Here is a 16338-nt window from a genome sequence, read left to right on the forward strand (position 1 = left end):
GTATTAAGCTCAGAAACAGGATCCACTTTTGCTGACAAGCTGGTTTCACATGAACCTCAGAATGCCCTTTGCGGGCTTAACATGTCTCAACAGCCCGATTAGATTAGTTTCCCTAAGAGGAATTACCCGTGAGACCTGATCCCTTCCTCGACGGGGTCCCCATTGGGACGGAGGCCGGTTTTATGTGTTAACCAGGTGAACCCTAATTCAGACATTCATTTTTGAGGGGCCTGTTTGTTCGTTTACCTCCCTATGAGATTACGTTTGAAATGGAATGTTGCTTGGGGTTGAAAAACCCTATATATTCGTAATGCACTACTCATAAGGTTGCTAAAAATTTACCGACAGCCCACGACCTTATAAGCAGGTGCATTACAAATATGCATGTACTGCGATATCTCGAACATCTTGGCGACTGAAACATGAGGCGGCCTGGTGCAGCACATTCAGTTGCCTAGAAACATCACAGACGAGGGATTTAGCTGGGTTCCAGGCGAGTCTCTCGAAAAACCAAATTAGTTTGCGGCTGAGTGTATTTAGCTAACTGAACTACCCAAGTTGTTGGTAATTGATCAGGTGGCTGTCGATCTGTTCGCCGAGCTTGGCAACCGGTTTGCAAACGTTTCGTCACCATTCGAGGAGACATCTTCAGTGCGCTGTTGGTTGGGTAGTTCCTCTCTTCGTGCCTGCGTTTATATAGTCTACAAAGAGCAGCCTTTGCGCTGTAACCTGGATTCCGATTGGCCCGTTCTTGATCTGTATTGCGTCGTGGTCGGCTTCTCTGTTGGTTTGTGGCGTGCCTCCTATTTTTAGTAGCTTGCTGTTGGTGCATTGAGATTGATCCTGCCTATCAGCCTCTGAGGACAAAGGAAATCCAGAACCACACAACCCGAGGCCGAACAAGGGTTCAAAGAAGAAATTAATAGAACAGCAAGCTATGAAAAATAGGAGGCACGCCACAAACCAACAGAGAAGCCGACCACGACGCAATACAGACCGAGAACGGACCAATCAGAATCCAGGTTACAGCGCAAAGGCTGCTCTTTGTAGACTATATAAACGCAGGCACGAAGAGAGGAACTACCCAACCAACAGCGCACTGAAGATGTCTCCTCGAATGGTGACGAAACGTTTGCAAACCGGTTGCCAAGCTCGGCGAACAGATCGACAGCCACCTGATCAATTACCAACAACTTGGGTAGTTCAGTTAGCTAAATACACTAAGTTGTCTGTGGAACTTATTCAATGTACTCTGCTGCGCATCCCTCGTTCTGCAATGAGTCCACTGTGTCTTGTTCTATCTCCCTTTGAGTTGTTTGACTGGTCGTCCTCGAACCGATCATCAGTATCAGCGATGATGTGGTAAAATGTAAATCTGGTGGCTGTTGAGCTGTTTGCTAAGCTAAACAATGGGCATGCATACGTTTTATTACGATTTGGGGGAAGCATACCGCAGCGCGGTTGGATGGGTGTAAATTGTAGGATGTAAAGTCCCCGATAAAACAACTTCGGTATGTCGGTCAATCGTTGCCGAACGGAATTCATCTTATGGTCGTGTAAGCCGACGAAGTGGACGGAACTAGTCTACGGCGTCATGTTGGTATTTTTCAGATGATCGGTCTCACAATGGAGTTCTTGGTTTATGGTACAGCCTAGTTAGACAGGATTTATTTGCTTGAAACTCTTAAAAAAGGATCAAAGATGTGGGGTACGGTGGGAAAGTTGGAGTCAAAAACCACTCCACTCTACGTCTACCAGTGTGGCTCAAGGGTTTAAGCAGACGCCCATGATCCAGAAAGTACCTCAGAAGGCAACAAATGGAACCTATTGTGGCTCCATTAATTTGCGAAGACAGTGTAAACTTTAGACTGCTAATCGTTAACACACTGACAGTGAGATGCGGCGTCTTATCAACCGAAGCGGACGACTTTCATTTCATCTTTGAGGAACAGAAACACTTCTTTTTCATTGAGTGACCTTGCAAAGGCTTGGGTTTGTCAGCTGACATGCCAGCCGAACAGCTGAGCTTGCGGTCGATGACTAAACTCACAACTACTTTAAATGTTCGTAGTGTTCACGAGGTTAACAGCCTTTGGGCTAATGAACCACGATACATATCATGATTTGTCGTATTATACACAAAAGAGGTCAGCACTTCCCGCGGAAAGTTTAGATGCCAAGCGCATTGTTTGGTATCGAGAGTGCTCAGAAGAGATAAACAATAAAGTTGACTTTTTAACATCCTGGTTTATTATAGATAAAAAAACAACTTATACACCAAAAGTATTCACACTTTCCGATGCCTGAAAAAAGTGTTCTCTTTTGGAGATTAAGAGGGCCTTTTGCCCATCGATCCAACGGCAAAGTTTGCGGGACTGAGACAAGATCCCCCTTTTAGTAGGGAAGTCCCTATTCAGGAGGAACAACCTGGAGGACACCTGTATGACATCTGCTTGTTTGGCACAAGTTTCATCCCTCATTTGAAGCGCTCAGTGTTAATGTTAGACGATTGAGAACTGCAAGGGTCGATGGATATCACTGCTCAAGTTCATTCATCGGGGAACATCATGAACCGCCAAAAGCGCTTCGTGTATCCATAATAATTTTCTAGTATACCTTACCCCTACATTCAAAGCTACCGCATCAAATAAATGTCTTCAAACTTTGTTCGAAAAAAAGGACCAAGGCACGGTTATTTGTTCCTTTAAAAAGTCTATACTCGGTGGTGTTTGGCTGAGTAAACTCGACGCACAATTGGCAGCATCGTTTCTTCCAGACTCATGTCTATCGCAAACTAGTACGCTTCCAACAACTTCAGTATCGCACCGTATTGCGTAATCATTTCAATCACTTTCCTACACAAGAAGTTCGGTGTAAGCTGGACATGAGAATGACCACTGTCCATCTTCTACATTGAAAAAGCACAACGAATCGAGTCCTCAGTGAACTAAGGTGAAAAAGATCGCTACAAAGTCTTGATGCTACTTTCTTGTTTCTGGAGTCTTGAAAGGTATGGTTGGGGAAATGGAGCTCTTTGAGTGTGCTAATCTGGTTGAGGCTTGCACAGAACTTCTAATATTGTACCCTCTACGCGTCAGTCATTCTGCAAGACGTACTAGTGAATCACCAACTGACGTACGTATTTATGGCATGATACAGTACTTGTTAGACGGATTCGGCAATTAGATGACAAGTTGTGTCCCGCTCTTTGAGTGGCCCGTCGGTGGTTACAAAAATAAACGGGCTTTTACGCTTTTCAGGTACCATTCAGTAAACAAGGTCATTTGAAGAGCCTGACCCCTCATGAGGTGAAAAAATATTCAGTATCATGAGATGTTATCGATCTGGTCAAAAATCAGTAGTCATAGATCCTGTTCCATCATGAACGTCGATCTAAAACAGTGCGCAGTAAGGAAATTTTGCCCAGTTAAATACAGTAAAAGAACAGTCAGGACAACTGCCCGGCCATCCCGCTGTGCTAAAGCGATCGTCGAAAGATCGCAGTAACACGTAATCGCCGCCTGCGCATACAGCAAACAATTACTACCCCCTGCGCTTGTTGCTCTTAAAGTCGATCTACCTCACGATAGATGGGAATCAAAGCTGGGTCATATAATATCGCAAGCACCCTGAAATACAAATGCCCGTAATCCTTGAGGATTGAAAGACTGACAAGGTGTATTCCCCATTTGTTTGTCAGATTTCCCAAGGACTGGTAACCAAGTTCGGAAAGGTCTTGGAGATGTGCAGTACCCTGAACTGGACCTGACTGAACATCAGAAACTCAAAGTCGGGCGTTCCGAACCACCCCAGTACCCTCATTATGCAGCAAAATAAGCACACTCGAAATTCACCAGAGCGTGTGAAATCACACGGAAAATTCATCGAAGCTGTGCACTTTTTAGCGTGCATACGCGATTTGTAAGGGATTAAAACATTGTGAAATGTCTTCAAGGACAGTAACGGAAGTAAGGAAATGTAGAAACCTGCTGGAGAGGGGAGTTCAACAACTAAAGCGTGCCCCCTTAGCTCCGTATGCGCGGCTCATTTTATGTGCAGTAGGTGGACCATAATTCTCGACAGACACAGCCCAGAAAAGACACCATTTCTTGTTACGGATGATTTAGTGTGTGATACCTCCTAAAACGGACCATCTTCGGCAGAGGACTAGTACCACACCGTTCTGGATCGGAGGAATACCTCACGATGAGTGGATGAACCAGATGGATGCCGTTCCCCGAAAAATTGTTGAAGACAGAACCATCTCTCGGATCGAGAAGGTCATGACATCTTTTACCAACTTTCGGCAGTGTCAACGTCAGTTAGCTCGTTTGTCAAGGCAGTGCGATCCCTACTATCTTGTGGACGAGAAGTATGACCTGTGCGTGGAGATGTGGGAAAACTTTTGAACTATCGTCGCATCCGAAGAACTGACTAGGGGGAACATTAGAGTATTTATTCGGGTGAGAAACCTGTTAGTATAAATCCTCCCAAACTGAGTTCGTAGATAAGCTCATCCCCAGCCCTAACATATAGCCATCCCTCTAATAGGCCTGCTGAGCACCAAGCCAAGGTAACTTGGGTTCGAACCTACTTGTATAAAAGGTGAATGGGGTTAGTTCTGAAGTACTGACACGGACGTCAAGTGGACTGCTTTCAGCCTCAATTGGCCGTAGTGTTTGTGCGTTGCCTAGCTGGTTAAAACCTGTCATGTCTGAGCTAAATTCAACGTGACGTTGTTTATTTTCTCATCCAACAAGAAAAGGTCGCACTGAAACACCAATTTGCAGATAAATGAGTCACCAACTTTAAACATTTTATTAGCTTATTCAATCAGAATAGCGCGATAGTCAAGATGTGTGTATCGGAGTATCTTCAGTCAGGAAAAACTGGAGAACGAGTTCAAAGGAAGATGAACCGACGGTATAAGTCATTATCAAGTTCTGTTGTCTGAAACCTGTCAGGAAATTCACTAGATGGAATCGAGGATTGCTATAGCTAATTCTTTGCAGAACACGTTCTAGGCACGAAACGCGATAAATTATGGTGGAAACAAATGGATAGTAATGTACATGCAGCTCACCTTGATATCGCAGTGCCGATCGATAATTTTCTATACTGGACACATCAGATAGCAGACGGTCTAACACAGGATCAAGTTCTTGAAACGACAGAGCATTCGAATCTGTCTTGGGCGAACTTGCTACAACAGCATGCATCCTCCCTGAGTCAGGCAACGTGGAATTCAAATACGCTGTAGCCTGCAGCATACTGGCATTTGGAACAGTTGGGATCGAGGCAGAGGTCATTGAGCAGAGACTGGGTGAAGGAGCTGACCTAGTTGTATTTCCGGAAGACGATGCTTGGTAAGGAGAGAGAAACAACGGTCTACTCGGTGAGAGCCGGGATGGTGTAGTTTGGGTGAGGTTGCGATGCAAATAAAGTTGGGCGCTTACGACTTGGCTAGCTTGCTGACCTCTGGGATGAGGATATCGACCCATAAAACTACCCGTTCGATAATTGATGCGACCCAATTCTCCAACATCGACACAATCGTCAGTCAGTAAGTTCAGATTGTCCGAATCTCCAACGGGCAGTGAGCAAAATGCGGATCCCAAGGGGGGTGACTTCCACTCGTGAGTGATGTCATAATTGGCGGGAGGGGTGGAAGGTTGTTCCGGTTTCCCTGGATGATATAATCCTTGGAAAATTGGCAGCACACGAGGAGCCGGTGCAGACCGAGTGGGGGAAACAGGGGGAGGAGGTGGTGGACCGAGCCTGGTAGACCACTGACTACACCCAGGCGGGAGGGAAGAAGCTTCTTTAGCGAGCTGATTATCTCTGTTGTCGAAGTACATATCCGATTTCGTGACTGGTTTCCGAGTTTCGCTTACGTTTGTACACGGCGCCGTCGTCTTTGGGGTTACAATTCCACTCGGAGTTGGAATTTCATCATCTGTTTTGAAAGTTTCCCGTTCCAGAACAACAGCTGAAGGATCTGAGGATCTGCGGGGTCCTGGACTGGTTACCTTAGGATAAGATGGTTTTTCTGCAGTAGAATGACCACTGTTGGAGCGCTTTAGTTTTGACCAAGTCGACCGAATTCGGCAACTCGCATTACGAATGAGGCTTGAGGCAAATTCTCCCGGATTTTTATTAAGTCCCAATTGTTCGATTGAAGCCTGCTTCTCGAATTTGGACAAAACAGTTGTCGATTTCTCGACCACGTTTACTGGAGCACTTTTTTGAGAATCGGTTCCTGTGTTCCGATTCTGCTGTTGTTTCAACTGTCTTGGTGTAGTTCGTCGCAAGTCGTATACTTTGAGCTTGTCCTGTTTCGCTGGGACCTGGATTGAGTGAACAAAACGGATGCGATCGTGAAAAGGATGCTTGAGTGAGTATGAACAGTACAAGTTGAAACCGAATGACCACCAGAGAGGCGTGTGCTTGACGCGCACACACGAGCGCACAACAATATATAAACAATCTAACTGAACGCGGACCAATGACCTCCTCGGAGCCGATTGGGACCACTGCAGAGTGAGGCAAACAGAGACACTTAGCGGACATCAATATGATGTTTTTGTTAGTGTGATGGCCGTTGTGCACGGTCCTATTGGAAAACTTGCATAGTGTAGCGACAGTTCATATAAACAATCCGCAGTACAATCACACATATCTCCTCCTGAGTTACTGATCGACTTTAGCAAATCCGGTTGTGATGACAATCTCGATCAAATGAGCACATAGGACTGCTTAACCGATTGTGTCAGGACAACGATACGAGAATCTGTTGTCGAGACGTTTGAGATTGAAACGATCCTATAACACAGCGTATCTATGGCAAGCCTGGCCAGAATTCCTTCCGGGTGAATGTCATTCATCCATGAGAAGTGGTGGATCACATAGTGTGGATGAAACCTTACAGTCGCATGTTCTTCGGTCAAAAAGTAGTGGAAACGGCGGGACATCTTCGATGTTAGCTGGTACGTTCCCAAGAAATCAGTAACCCTTGTGGAAAGAATAGTACTCTTCCGAATAGAAATTTCCTGAGAAGAACTAGTTAGGATGGAAATGGCTATCCGCACACATATCCACAGCAATGACTGAAAAATATTCATTGCGAACCTTAGTTAGAAGGAGACCAAAAATGATCGCGCGGTCAACGCAGGATCACATCATCCATGTATTTGACATCATCTCACGAAGTGGGACTTGCTCAGTTCAACCTCACTTGTGAGTGAATATATGGTCCAACACCCGAGGACAACCGATATGTCTTCGTAAGGAAACATACCTTGTGGAATAAAACTGAGAATAAAAAAGTCACAAAAAATTCTAACCTGGAAGCTGCAAATATGCGTCGGAGCGCAAAGTTTTGCTCTTCCAGCAAACAATTTAAACGGTGCAATACAAGGGGTGCTTTCCTAACAAGGAATGAACCATCTTCTCAGATTATAGCAATGAATTCAGGCCAGCTAACATAGGAGTGGTTTTCAGAGAGTTCCCATTCCACACTTAGTTCATAGGTTTGTTTCCATGAAACGGCTTGTCAAGGCTCTCCGAAGTATGGATTAATCGTACGTCAGCGGACACCTACTAAGTACTGTACACAGATCCTCAGGCCGGTCATCGTACTCCGGCACGTGTGAGTCAGGAACGCTGTTTAAGTGGGCGGGAATTTAGTAGATGTTGAAACGAGTAGTCCAATGCAACATAAGCAGAGACACCTCAGGGTGGGTTCGAGCCACCATCCGATAAGGGGGATGTCGGTTGCAGAGTCCATCTCCAGGCGCCTTTTCAGCCATGTTATCTTCACCTGAGCTTCTCATTTCAAGTCCTTGTCTACTTTAAAGCAATCCACTTCAGGGTTGTTTGGGTACCTTGATACGGGAGGCTTACTGACGGTCCTGAGGGATATCAACTGTCATTCAATTAGGGAGACGTATGGAGAACTACAGGTGGACCCAAATCGCGTCCGCGGTAGTTCAGCTGGTACAAGAACCGGGCGAGAGGTTGGTGGTTCGAGTTCATCCTCAAATGTATTTTTCCACTCATGCTATATGGACCACACGGTTCAAGATGGTGTCCGGCAGGTGAGAAAATCCAATGGACTCAACAGAACCATACGACTTTGCATACAGGACGAGAGTTTTTGACTAACCGAGTTATATATGTGTGCAAAAAAGATCCTTCCAAACAGCTGACTCCATCCAGCTTCAGTGTACCAGTTCTTACCACCCTCCGCGTTTCAGGACGAACAACTTGAGGGGGAAAGACTCGTAGATGTTTCAATAGCCAGATGTAGACGTTGACAGAGAATCGCGATTTCCTGCACGTGTGATAGAATTTTTGGCGCGTGCACAAACACCACGTGTGCTATTCGGACTAACAAAATTGTTCGTGGCGACTTATGTATTCCCTGTGGTATTTCATTCGGTAGACAAGTCACAGTCGGTTTTGGCTAACCAATGACGGCTCATGTGACTGTCTCGAATCCGTAGTAGCACGAATGTCAACGATGTAGGTCACCCAGGTGCCAGATTATACAGCTTCGTTGTACACTGAATTCAGAATCAACTCACATAGACTGGGGGAAGGCTGTTTTCTGAGAAACGCTTCAGACTCACTGATCAGCGCTGCTCGAACGATTTTCTGCATAACTTCATCAAACATCTACCACTCGCCTCATTGTGACGGCTAGTACCGTTTGCATGCCATTCACGAAGAAATATGAGACAATCTACGCACAAATTTGTCAACAGTGACCATCTCTAAAAATTCTCCAGCAGTGCTAGACTTTAGTTGAATTCTGTGCAACACAAATAGCATTTTTTAGGAATCAAAAGTTTCCAGTCACCTGTTGCATAATTTCATCCAGTATATACAGTTCTGTACGACAGATCTGGTACTGCGTTCAAAAGGGTGCTAGTTCTAGAACGAATGGATTTCCTAGGCGTTTATCTATGGTTTGTAATTTTGTATTCCCAAATTGATGTCAGTGCTTTGATTTTAGTAAACAGACACTCCCATTTATGAAGGCCATTCAATGAAGGGTAAAACAGGAAGTTGGCGGAATTAGCTGTTTGACTTGATAGCAGCATTTGAAGGAAAGAATTCCAACTGAATCTCTCGTTTATGATATTCTTCGAACGAAGTATTGCAAAGAAGTCGCCTCATGTTTCAGTTGATACGCTATTCGAGATATCGTAGTGTATTTTCCTGACAGAAGTTTACTCAGGGGGATTCTGAAGACTTTTAGACAGCCCACAACTTGAGGACTGCGCCTAGCTGAACAGCCCCCAAGAAGGATGAAATCGGTCGTGCGCTGTCGAAAAGTTGTCATCAACCTTATGAGTAGTGTTTCGTCAAGAAGATGCTACGGTCGGTCGCCCACATTTATTCACCTTGAACGCTAAACAGCCCAGATGCGTGACCATATCGATCGGATCGATCACAACTGTGCGAGGGAAGACATACGAACAGAGGTCGTGTAGAGGAAAATTAACCCGCGGGATTTAATGGGATAACCAGCCACACTGGACTAGCTACAAAATCTGACTGTTTACACAAATGCAGCCGAAACCGTCATTTGCAATAGAAGATGATGATGCTGTCGATTCGTGAGGACGGAGGACCTCCTAGGTTCGTTGTACCGATTGCGTTTCAGCAGATGACACGCAACCGACATTGTTTGTACGTATGGCAAAGCCTTTGGGAATGTGTGGAAAGGGTGGGCATGTAAGAAGGTAAAACTTACCTAAGATGGACTGAAATTATCTAAGCATGAAGCGTCTGGTTTTGTGAAGAATTACAACAAGCACAGTGGATACTCTTAGTCACATGCTGTCGTTCTTGTCGCCTTCGAATAGCAGCGCTATGAGCCAGAGGGATCTTCTCTTTTTCACGGTGTTTTCGGCCCAATAACCGACGATATATTTTAGCAGATGCTCATTGTCTAGTGATAGGGAGTGAATGTCTTGGTTTGGTGGTCTTTCGAAAGACGGCGTCCGTTCAAAATTCTACCGGTCAATAACCAACGTTGGCTCATGGAAAGTATAACTTATTATTTTCATGAACGAAACTACTCACAAGGTTGCTGAAAACTCTTCAGCAACCGTGTTAGTAGTTTCCTTCATGAAAATATACTGCGATATCTCGAATATCGTGCCAACTGAAACATGAGTCGGCCTGTGTGCAGCACATTCAGTTGTAGAACATCATAAACGAGAAATTCAGTTGAGTCTCTCGTGAAAACCAAATTGATTTGCAAATGAGTGTATTTCTCGTATAACTTACTACCTTAACAGCTTTTTAGATGACCATCGAAGTGATGAAATGTTTTGTCGAATTTCACATGCTACTGTAGGCTCATTATCACTATGGCAACGGCTCACGCACTCCAATAACCTGTTTGCCTGTCGAAATGACTCGACAGTGATAATTGTGTCATCCGTATATCGGATTGGTCCACCTGAAAATATTTTAGAAGATGACAGATTCGTTAACCCCAGAAGAAACACAGAATGAAGAAGTTCGTTCCTCGTTCGTTCGAGGAAAACTTCACTAGGAATGTGGTCGGATCGGGATAAGTTGAACTTCATCTAACGGGTGTGGAGGGATCGGATATGTGAACTTTTGGTCATAGCTACCGAGCTATGATACTGTGGACCGCGCATCCGCTGACCAATTTGCGCGGTTGATAAAATTCACTCAGGACTGAAGCATATGTTGACCTTGATAGACAATAGTTATAAGTTTGACGAAAACTAAAACAGGTTGTCCGTTAAAGAATACGGTTTAAGCACTGATTCATCACCCTTCGGAAGAAAAATCGTCAATGCACGACACCGAGTTCCCAATAATCACCATTGTTTCCCTTGTTATGGTGGAATCTGTGTTGAATAGTCCCATTTTGCGATTATTATTGGTACAAAAGTTGATGAAACCACTTCGCTAACAGAGCACGAGTCACGTATGCACCGGTTACGTTTGAATCTTATTTCGGGGAAGATTCTTTCCACATGTTTCTATCCCCCTAGCTCCATGACTTGTTACCGATTGCTTCTACCAGTGTATCTATGATGATCGTACCGTGATTGGCTCTGAATGTCACGATTCAAATGTTTGTTTTTATGAACTAAACTTGGTTCTCATAAAGGAAACTACTCACAAATTGCTGAAAACTCTTCAGCAACCCTGTGAGTAGTTTCCTTTATGAAAATATACTGCGATATCTCGAATATCGTGCCAACTGAAACATGAGTCGGCCTGTGTGCAGCACATTCAGTTGTAGAACATCATAAACGAGAAATTCAGTTGAGTCTCTCGTGAAAACCAAATTGATTTGCAAATGAGTGTATTTCTCGTATAACTTACTACCTTAACAGCTTTTTAGATGACCATCGAAGTGATGAAATGTTTTGTCGAATTTCACATGCTACTGTAGGCTCATTATCACTATGGCAACGGCTCACGCACTCCAATAACCTGTTTGCCTGTCGAAATGACTCGACAGTGATAATTGTGTCATCCGTATATCGGATTGGTCCACCTGAAAATATTTTAGAAGATGACAGATTCGTTAACCCCAGAAGAAACACAGAATGAAGAAGTTCGTTCCTCGTTCGTTCGAGGAAAACTTCACTAGGAATGTGGTCGGATCGGGATAAGTTGAACTTCATCTAACGGGTGTGGAGGGATCGGATATGTGAACTTTTGGTCATAGCTACCGAGCTATGATACTGTGGACCGCGCATCCGCTGACCAATTTGCGCGGTTGATAAAATTCACTCAGGACTGAAGCATATGTTGACCTTGATAGACAATAGTTATAAGTTTGACGAAAACTAAAACAGGTTGTCCGTTAAAGAATACGGTTTAAGCACTGATTCATCACCCTTCGGAAGAAAAATCGTCAATGCACGACACCGAGTTCCCAATAATCACCATTGTTTCCCTTGTTATGGTGGAATCTGTGTTGAATAGTCCCATTTTGCGATTATTATTGGTACAAAAGTTGATGAAACCACTTCGCTAACAGAGCACGAGTCACGTATGCACCGGTTACGTTTGAATCTTATTTCGGGGAAGATTCTTTCCACATGTTTCTATCCCCCTAGCTCCATGACTTGTTACCGATTGCTTCTACCAGTGTATCTATGATGATCGTACCGTGATTGGCTCTGAATGTCACGATTCAAATGTTTGTTTTTATGAACTAAACTTGGTTCTCATAAAGGAAACTACTCACAAATTGCTGAAAACTCTTCGGCAACCCTGTGAGTAGTTTCCTTTATGAAAATATACTGCGATATCTCGAATATCGTGCCAACTGAAACATAAGGCGGCCGGTGTGCAGCATATTCAGTTGTGGAATATCATTAACGAGAGATTCAGTTGAGTATCTCGTGAGGACCAAATTTTTCGTAAACTTTTTCACGAAGATATGTGTTTCCAAAATACATGCAGCAGGGGAGTCAAGGACTCTTTCAAAAGTGGAGACAAAGCTGTCTTGGCAAGATGGGCGAAATAGCTCGAGTTTGTTCCACCAGACAGTCTTGATTGTTCGCTTACCCGAAAATGCGTGAATTTGGTACTGTGTGTGTTCTTCATCGGTAGATTCGCCGTTAGTATATCGTGTTTTCGTACCTTTGTGGACAGAACTACTGGCTCTTGAAGCACGCCACCTAGGGCATTGTACTGTGAGCTCTTAACTGTGAGAAATTCTGCCTAAAAAACCCTGTCAGATGAACAAAACCTTATCGAAGGTCATATCCACGTTCTCCAGGCGTTTCGAACAATAACCCTACCCTCAACAGACGTATTAAGGACCGGAAATCTGTGAGTCTTTACCTAGCTCGGTTGTTTGTTACTCATGGCATTAAGCCTTATCACGCTTCCTTGGACTGCTACTCCCAGTCCGTTAACATTTAAACGCTATGTGTTCCATAAGCTTGCAAACTGAGAGCTTAGCCCTCGAGGTGTAAAAGCTCACTTTTGACTTCAAATTACTTGACCGGCGGTGGAAGGATATCCTTTGCTGCGACTGTGCACCAGAAAGTTAAGAAAACAGGCAACCATCATGATGGTGTCTTAGAGACCGTCTGAGTGTATCTAACCTACCCCCCCCCCCAAAAAAAGCTCCATGTTTTATACAGTTTATGCACATGAAAGGAATGTATCATGCACTGGATAGAAGCTTATATAGTTGTTTGAAACAACACACTACGAGCACAGAGACTAACAAGTGCAAATCTTCCGTATTATCCAAGGTCATAACCCGAAAAAACTTCTATAACACGTACACAGCAGATCAGTCAAGTAACAAGAAAAAGGCGTGATCTATTGCCTCAGTAAGTTCAAGACAGCTTCAGGGTCTTATCGGGTTGTCTCTGAACACAAAGAGAACATCAGTGCCAACCTCAAAAACCTCAGAACAAGTGAGTTTCAGCGATGAAGAAGGATAGTAAATGCTTGGGTGAGATCGACATGATGGCGTGTTGCGAAAGGTGCCCAAGCAAAAGTTTATGGTTCTAGCTTCCAAGTCCCTCCAGTAGTATCCGAAAGATAACTGTGGATGCAAACAGCGTTTGCTGTTTCACTCAAAGATACCTTTTATTTCTGTCAATGTAACCTGCTCCGTAGTTACATATACGTATTGCCCCTAGTGGGTTGGCTTCCTTTGATTAGGGATAGTGATAATCCCTGGACTCGGCTGAGCACCACAGAGTTCCGGCACAGTGAATGTCTTGATTGATGTTATCACTGACACAGTATCATGCCCTTTGGGAGAGCTCTAATCAGACAGGTGTGTTCAGTACAAGGTACCTCTAGCTAGAGTTCACCACCCTCTTGGCATGTGTCCTCATGAAACAGACGGGATAGACACAGTGTTCCCAGATCATTCCAAACACTTCCAGTTCCCGGATAATACGGTCCTATATAAATATCCGCTTTGTTCTTGTAACGAATATTTTTGTCAGCTTCGTTTGTACCTCCGCGTACACTGACCAGGTCACATAGGTCTTCTCGATACATTACGTTCAACAGGCCCAACAGTCTCGGGCGGATTGACGGTGTCCAAATATGAGAGCAAATCACAGGTCTCATGTGTTACTGAACGATTTCGGCGAACACCATGCTTCAATGGACTACCGACTATGCTGCGTATTTCTGGTTATTTCTGGCGTTAATTATGGAGGAATTAGTTGAAATCAGTTGGCCCGGTGGAAGAAACCACTGATCAGCTGACACAGCAAATGCAGGATCTTAAATCTGAACTTTTCTGATCCCAGTCACTGTATAATTAGTTGTTTTAAAGAGTCTGCTTCAATGGGAAGAGGAAGATTTTTCGACTCAGGGTCCATTTTCTCATTCTGTGAGGCAGTTTTAAAGTTACGTCATCTCCCACATGTTTTGGAGTTGTTGAATCCAAACACCTGTTGTTTCCAGGGTTAACCATCTCAGACTGGTTGAACTTTTCTGAAAGCCTGATCTGTATAGATCTTCCGATTCCCATTGATTGTTTGAAAATTCACACCATTTATATTGTGAAATTTTGCGCGTAAACGATGTAGCGTGAATTTCGCGAACTCACCGTATTGAGATGAAATATTTGAACGATGTTCACACACTGCGTTCGCCTGCCAATTAGCTTTTATAGTATTTAACAGTAGTGAGAGTTCTCAGCATCAACCACTAAATTCGATACTACTTATTCCGACCATTTTTCAGGCTGTAAAACAATTGAAAGCTGCGGTATGAATCTAGAAAAAAAATTGAATTAGACATCAGCGAAAAAATCCTCTCCGGTATTTTAGAACTGATTAGGAGAGACAGCCCTTCATTCATTTTCGGCCAGCCAGATTTACCAAAAACAACGAAAGATTGTTCTCGGAAACAATCACAATCACTCTGTTCAGACATCACGGGCATTCATCAAGTATGAGCCAGCGGCTTTTTGAATAAGATGGGGAAATTCGGAAGCACAGCTTGTTGTCAAAACTACTACTATATGACTTCAGTACTCTCAGGGAATGGGCATACGTGTTCCTCTCTGGGACGGACAGTTTCTGTTTGGGGGAACTGCAAACCAGTTTCGTCGTGACGGGGTAGCATATTGTGAGCCAGTATTCCTTGTTAACGTTTAAAGAACATCAGATAGTGTTAGCAATGTTAAAGAGGAGCAAATGGTTTCGATTATTAGGAGCTTCTCTTTCTCCAAAAAATCTAGCTTCCGATTAGTTTGGATCCCTCCCCATCTTCGTTTATCCAAGGTCATTTTGCGGTCAGTCTTGGTTGAAATATATCCTGACGGTTGTTATGGGTCTCCTGACGCACGCACAACGATGCTTGTAGTGGCTATAGAGATTGAGCAACTGAGTTGGTCGATTGTGCACGATCGCTTGTCAATTTGCCTCTTTACAGGCGGCACAATGACGGCTCACGTGATCGTCTGGCCTATGTGACCTTGATTAGTGGTCTGCTGACTGCTGGCAAATGTCGGAAATCCATTAAAGCCTAGTTTATTCGCGCATCATTTAAAATATTGTGTGTTGAACCAAATTCGACTGATTGCCCGATATTTATTTGAATTTGAGGGAAGTGTCGTTTTTTTCGCATTTTTTTGAAGTTCGTCCCGGATTCGATACATAAACTCTGACGCGCCGCTGAACGTTCGTCGGAAAATTGCACCCCGTAATCTATACCTACATGTGTTACGATGCATCAGGTGCCAGAGTTTAGGACTTCAATCTCATCTTGGACGAATTTGTGCGTACTCGACGTACTTATCCGAAAATATGCCAACGATGGGTGGTGCTTTTATGCAAATCGCCACCTGATAAGTTAAGGTCTCAGCACTACTGTTTGGCGCTACTCACCGAACCAAGGGGTGGCAGCGAAACCTAATTCATTTACATAAGACTTCATGTGTGATCAGTTCCAATCCTCGGGACTCGCATCATCGCATTCTCGAACGTGTTGTCGAGCAAGTCTGAGGCTACAATCTACTGAACTGACATGCAGTCAGTTTTTAGTCGTTATTTGTCGATTTACCTGCAGCCGTTTCCTCCTGAATATAGAATGCGCAGTTCGTTCAGCGTGGCAAGGAATCTTTTTTAGTTCAGCATACGAAATGCTATGAGAAGTTGATTAGCACGGTTCACATTCATTAGGGACTTTGGGTTCCATCTGTTCTCTCACTAGAAAATATACACAGTCGTTTTTAACAGGAGGTTTTGGCAAGGAATTTAGTTCAGCATACGAAATGCTATGAGAAGTTGATTAGCACGGTTCACATTCATTAGGGACTTTGGGTTCCATCTGTTCTGTTCT

At 44.0% G+C, this 16338-nt stretch overlaps 1 protein-coding gene across 1 annotated transcript in view; it reads right to left on the bottom strand.

Annotated features, from left to right (window-relative positions):
- The window catches only part of T265_14911 (hypothetical protein), a gene marked incomplete at both ends in the record, with an annotated part of 62033 nt that overhangs the window by 38979 nt on the left and 6716 nt on the right, over positions 1–16338 (bottom strand). The window contains one exon of the mRNA XM_009175779.1: positions 5084–6347. Within this exon, the coding sequence (XP_009174043.1) occupies positions 5084–6347 (1264 nt within the window). The remainder of the gene's footprint in view (positions 1–5083; positions 6348–16338) is intronic.

This window comes from Opisthorchis viverrini (genome assembly GCF_000715545.1).
Source record: "Opisthorchis viverrini unplaced genomic scaffold opera_v5_291, whole genome shotgun sequence".
In the NCBI taxonomy this organism is placed as follows: domain Eukaryota; kingdom Metazoa; phylum Platyhelminthes; class Trematoda; order Opisthorchiida; family Opisthorchiidae; genus Opisthorchis; species Opisthorchis viverrini.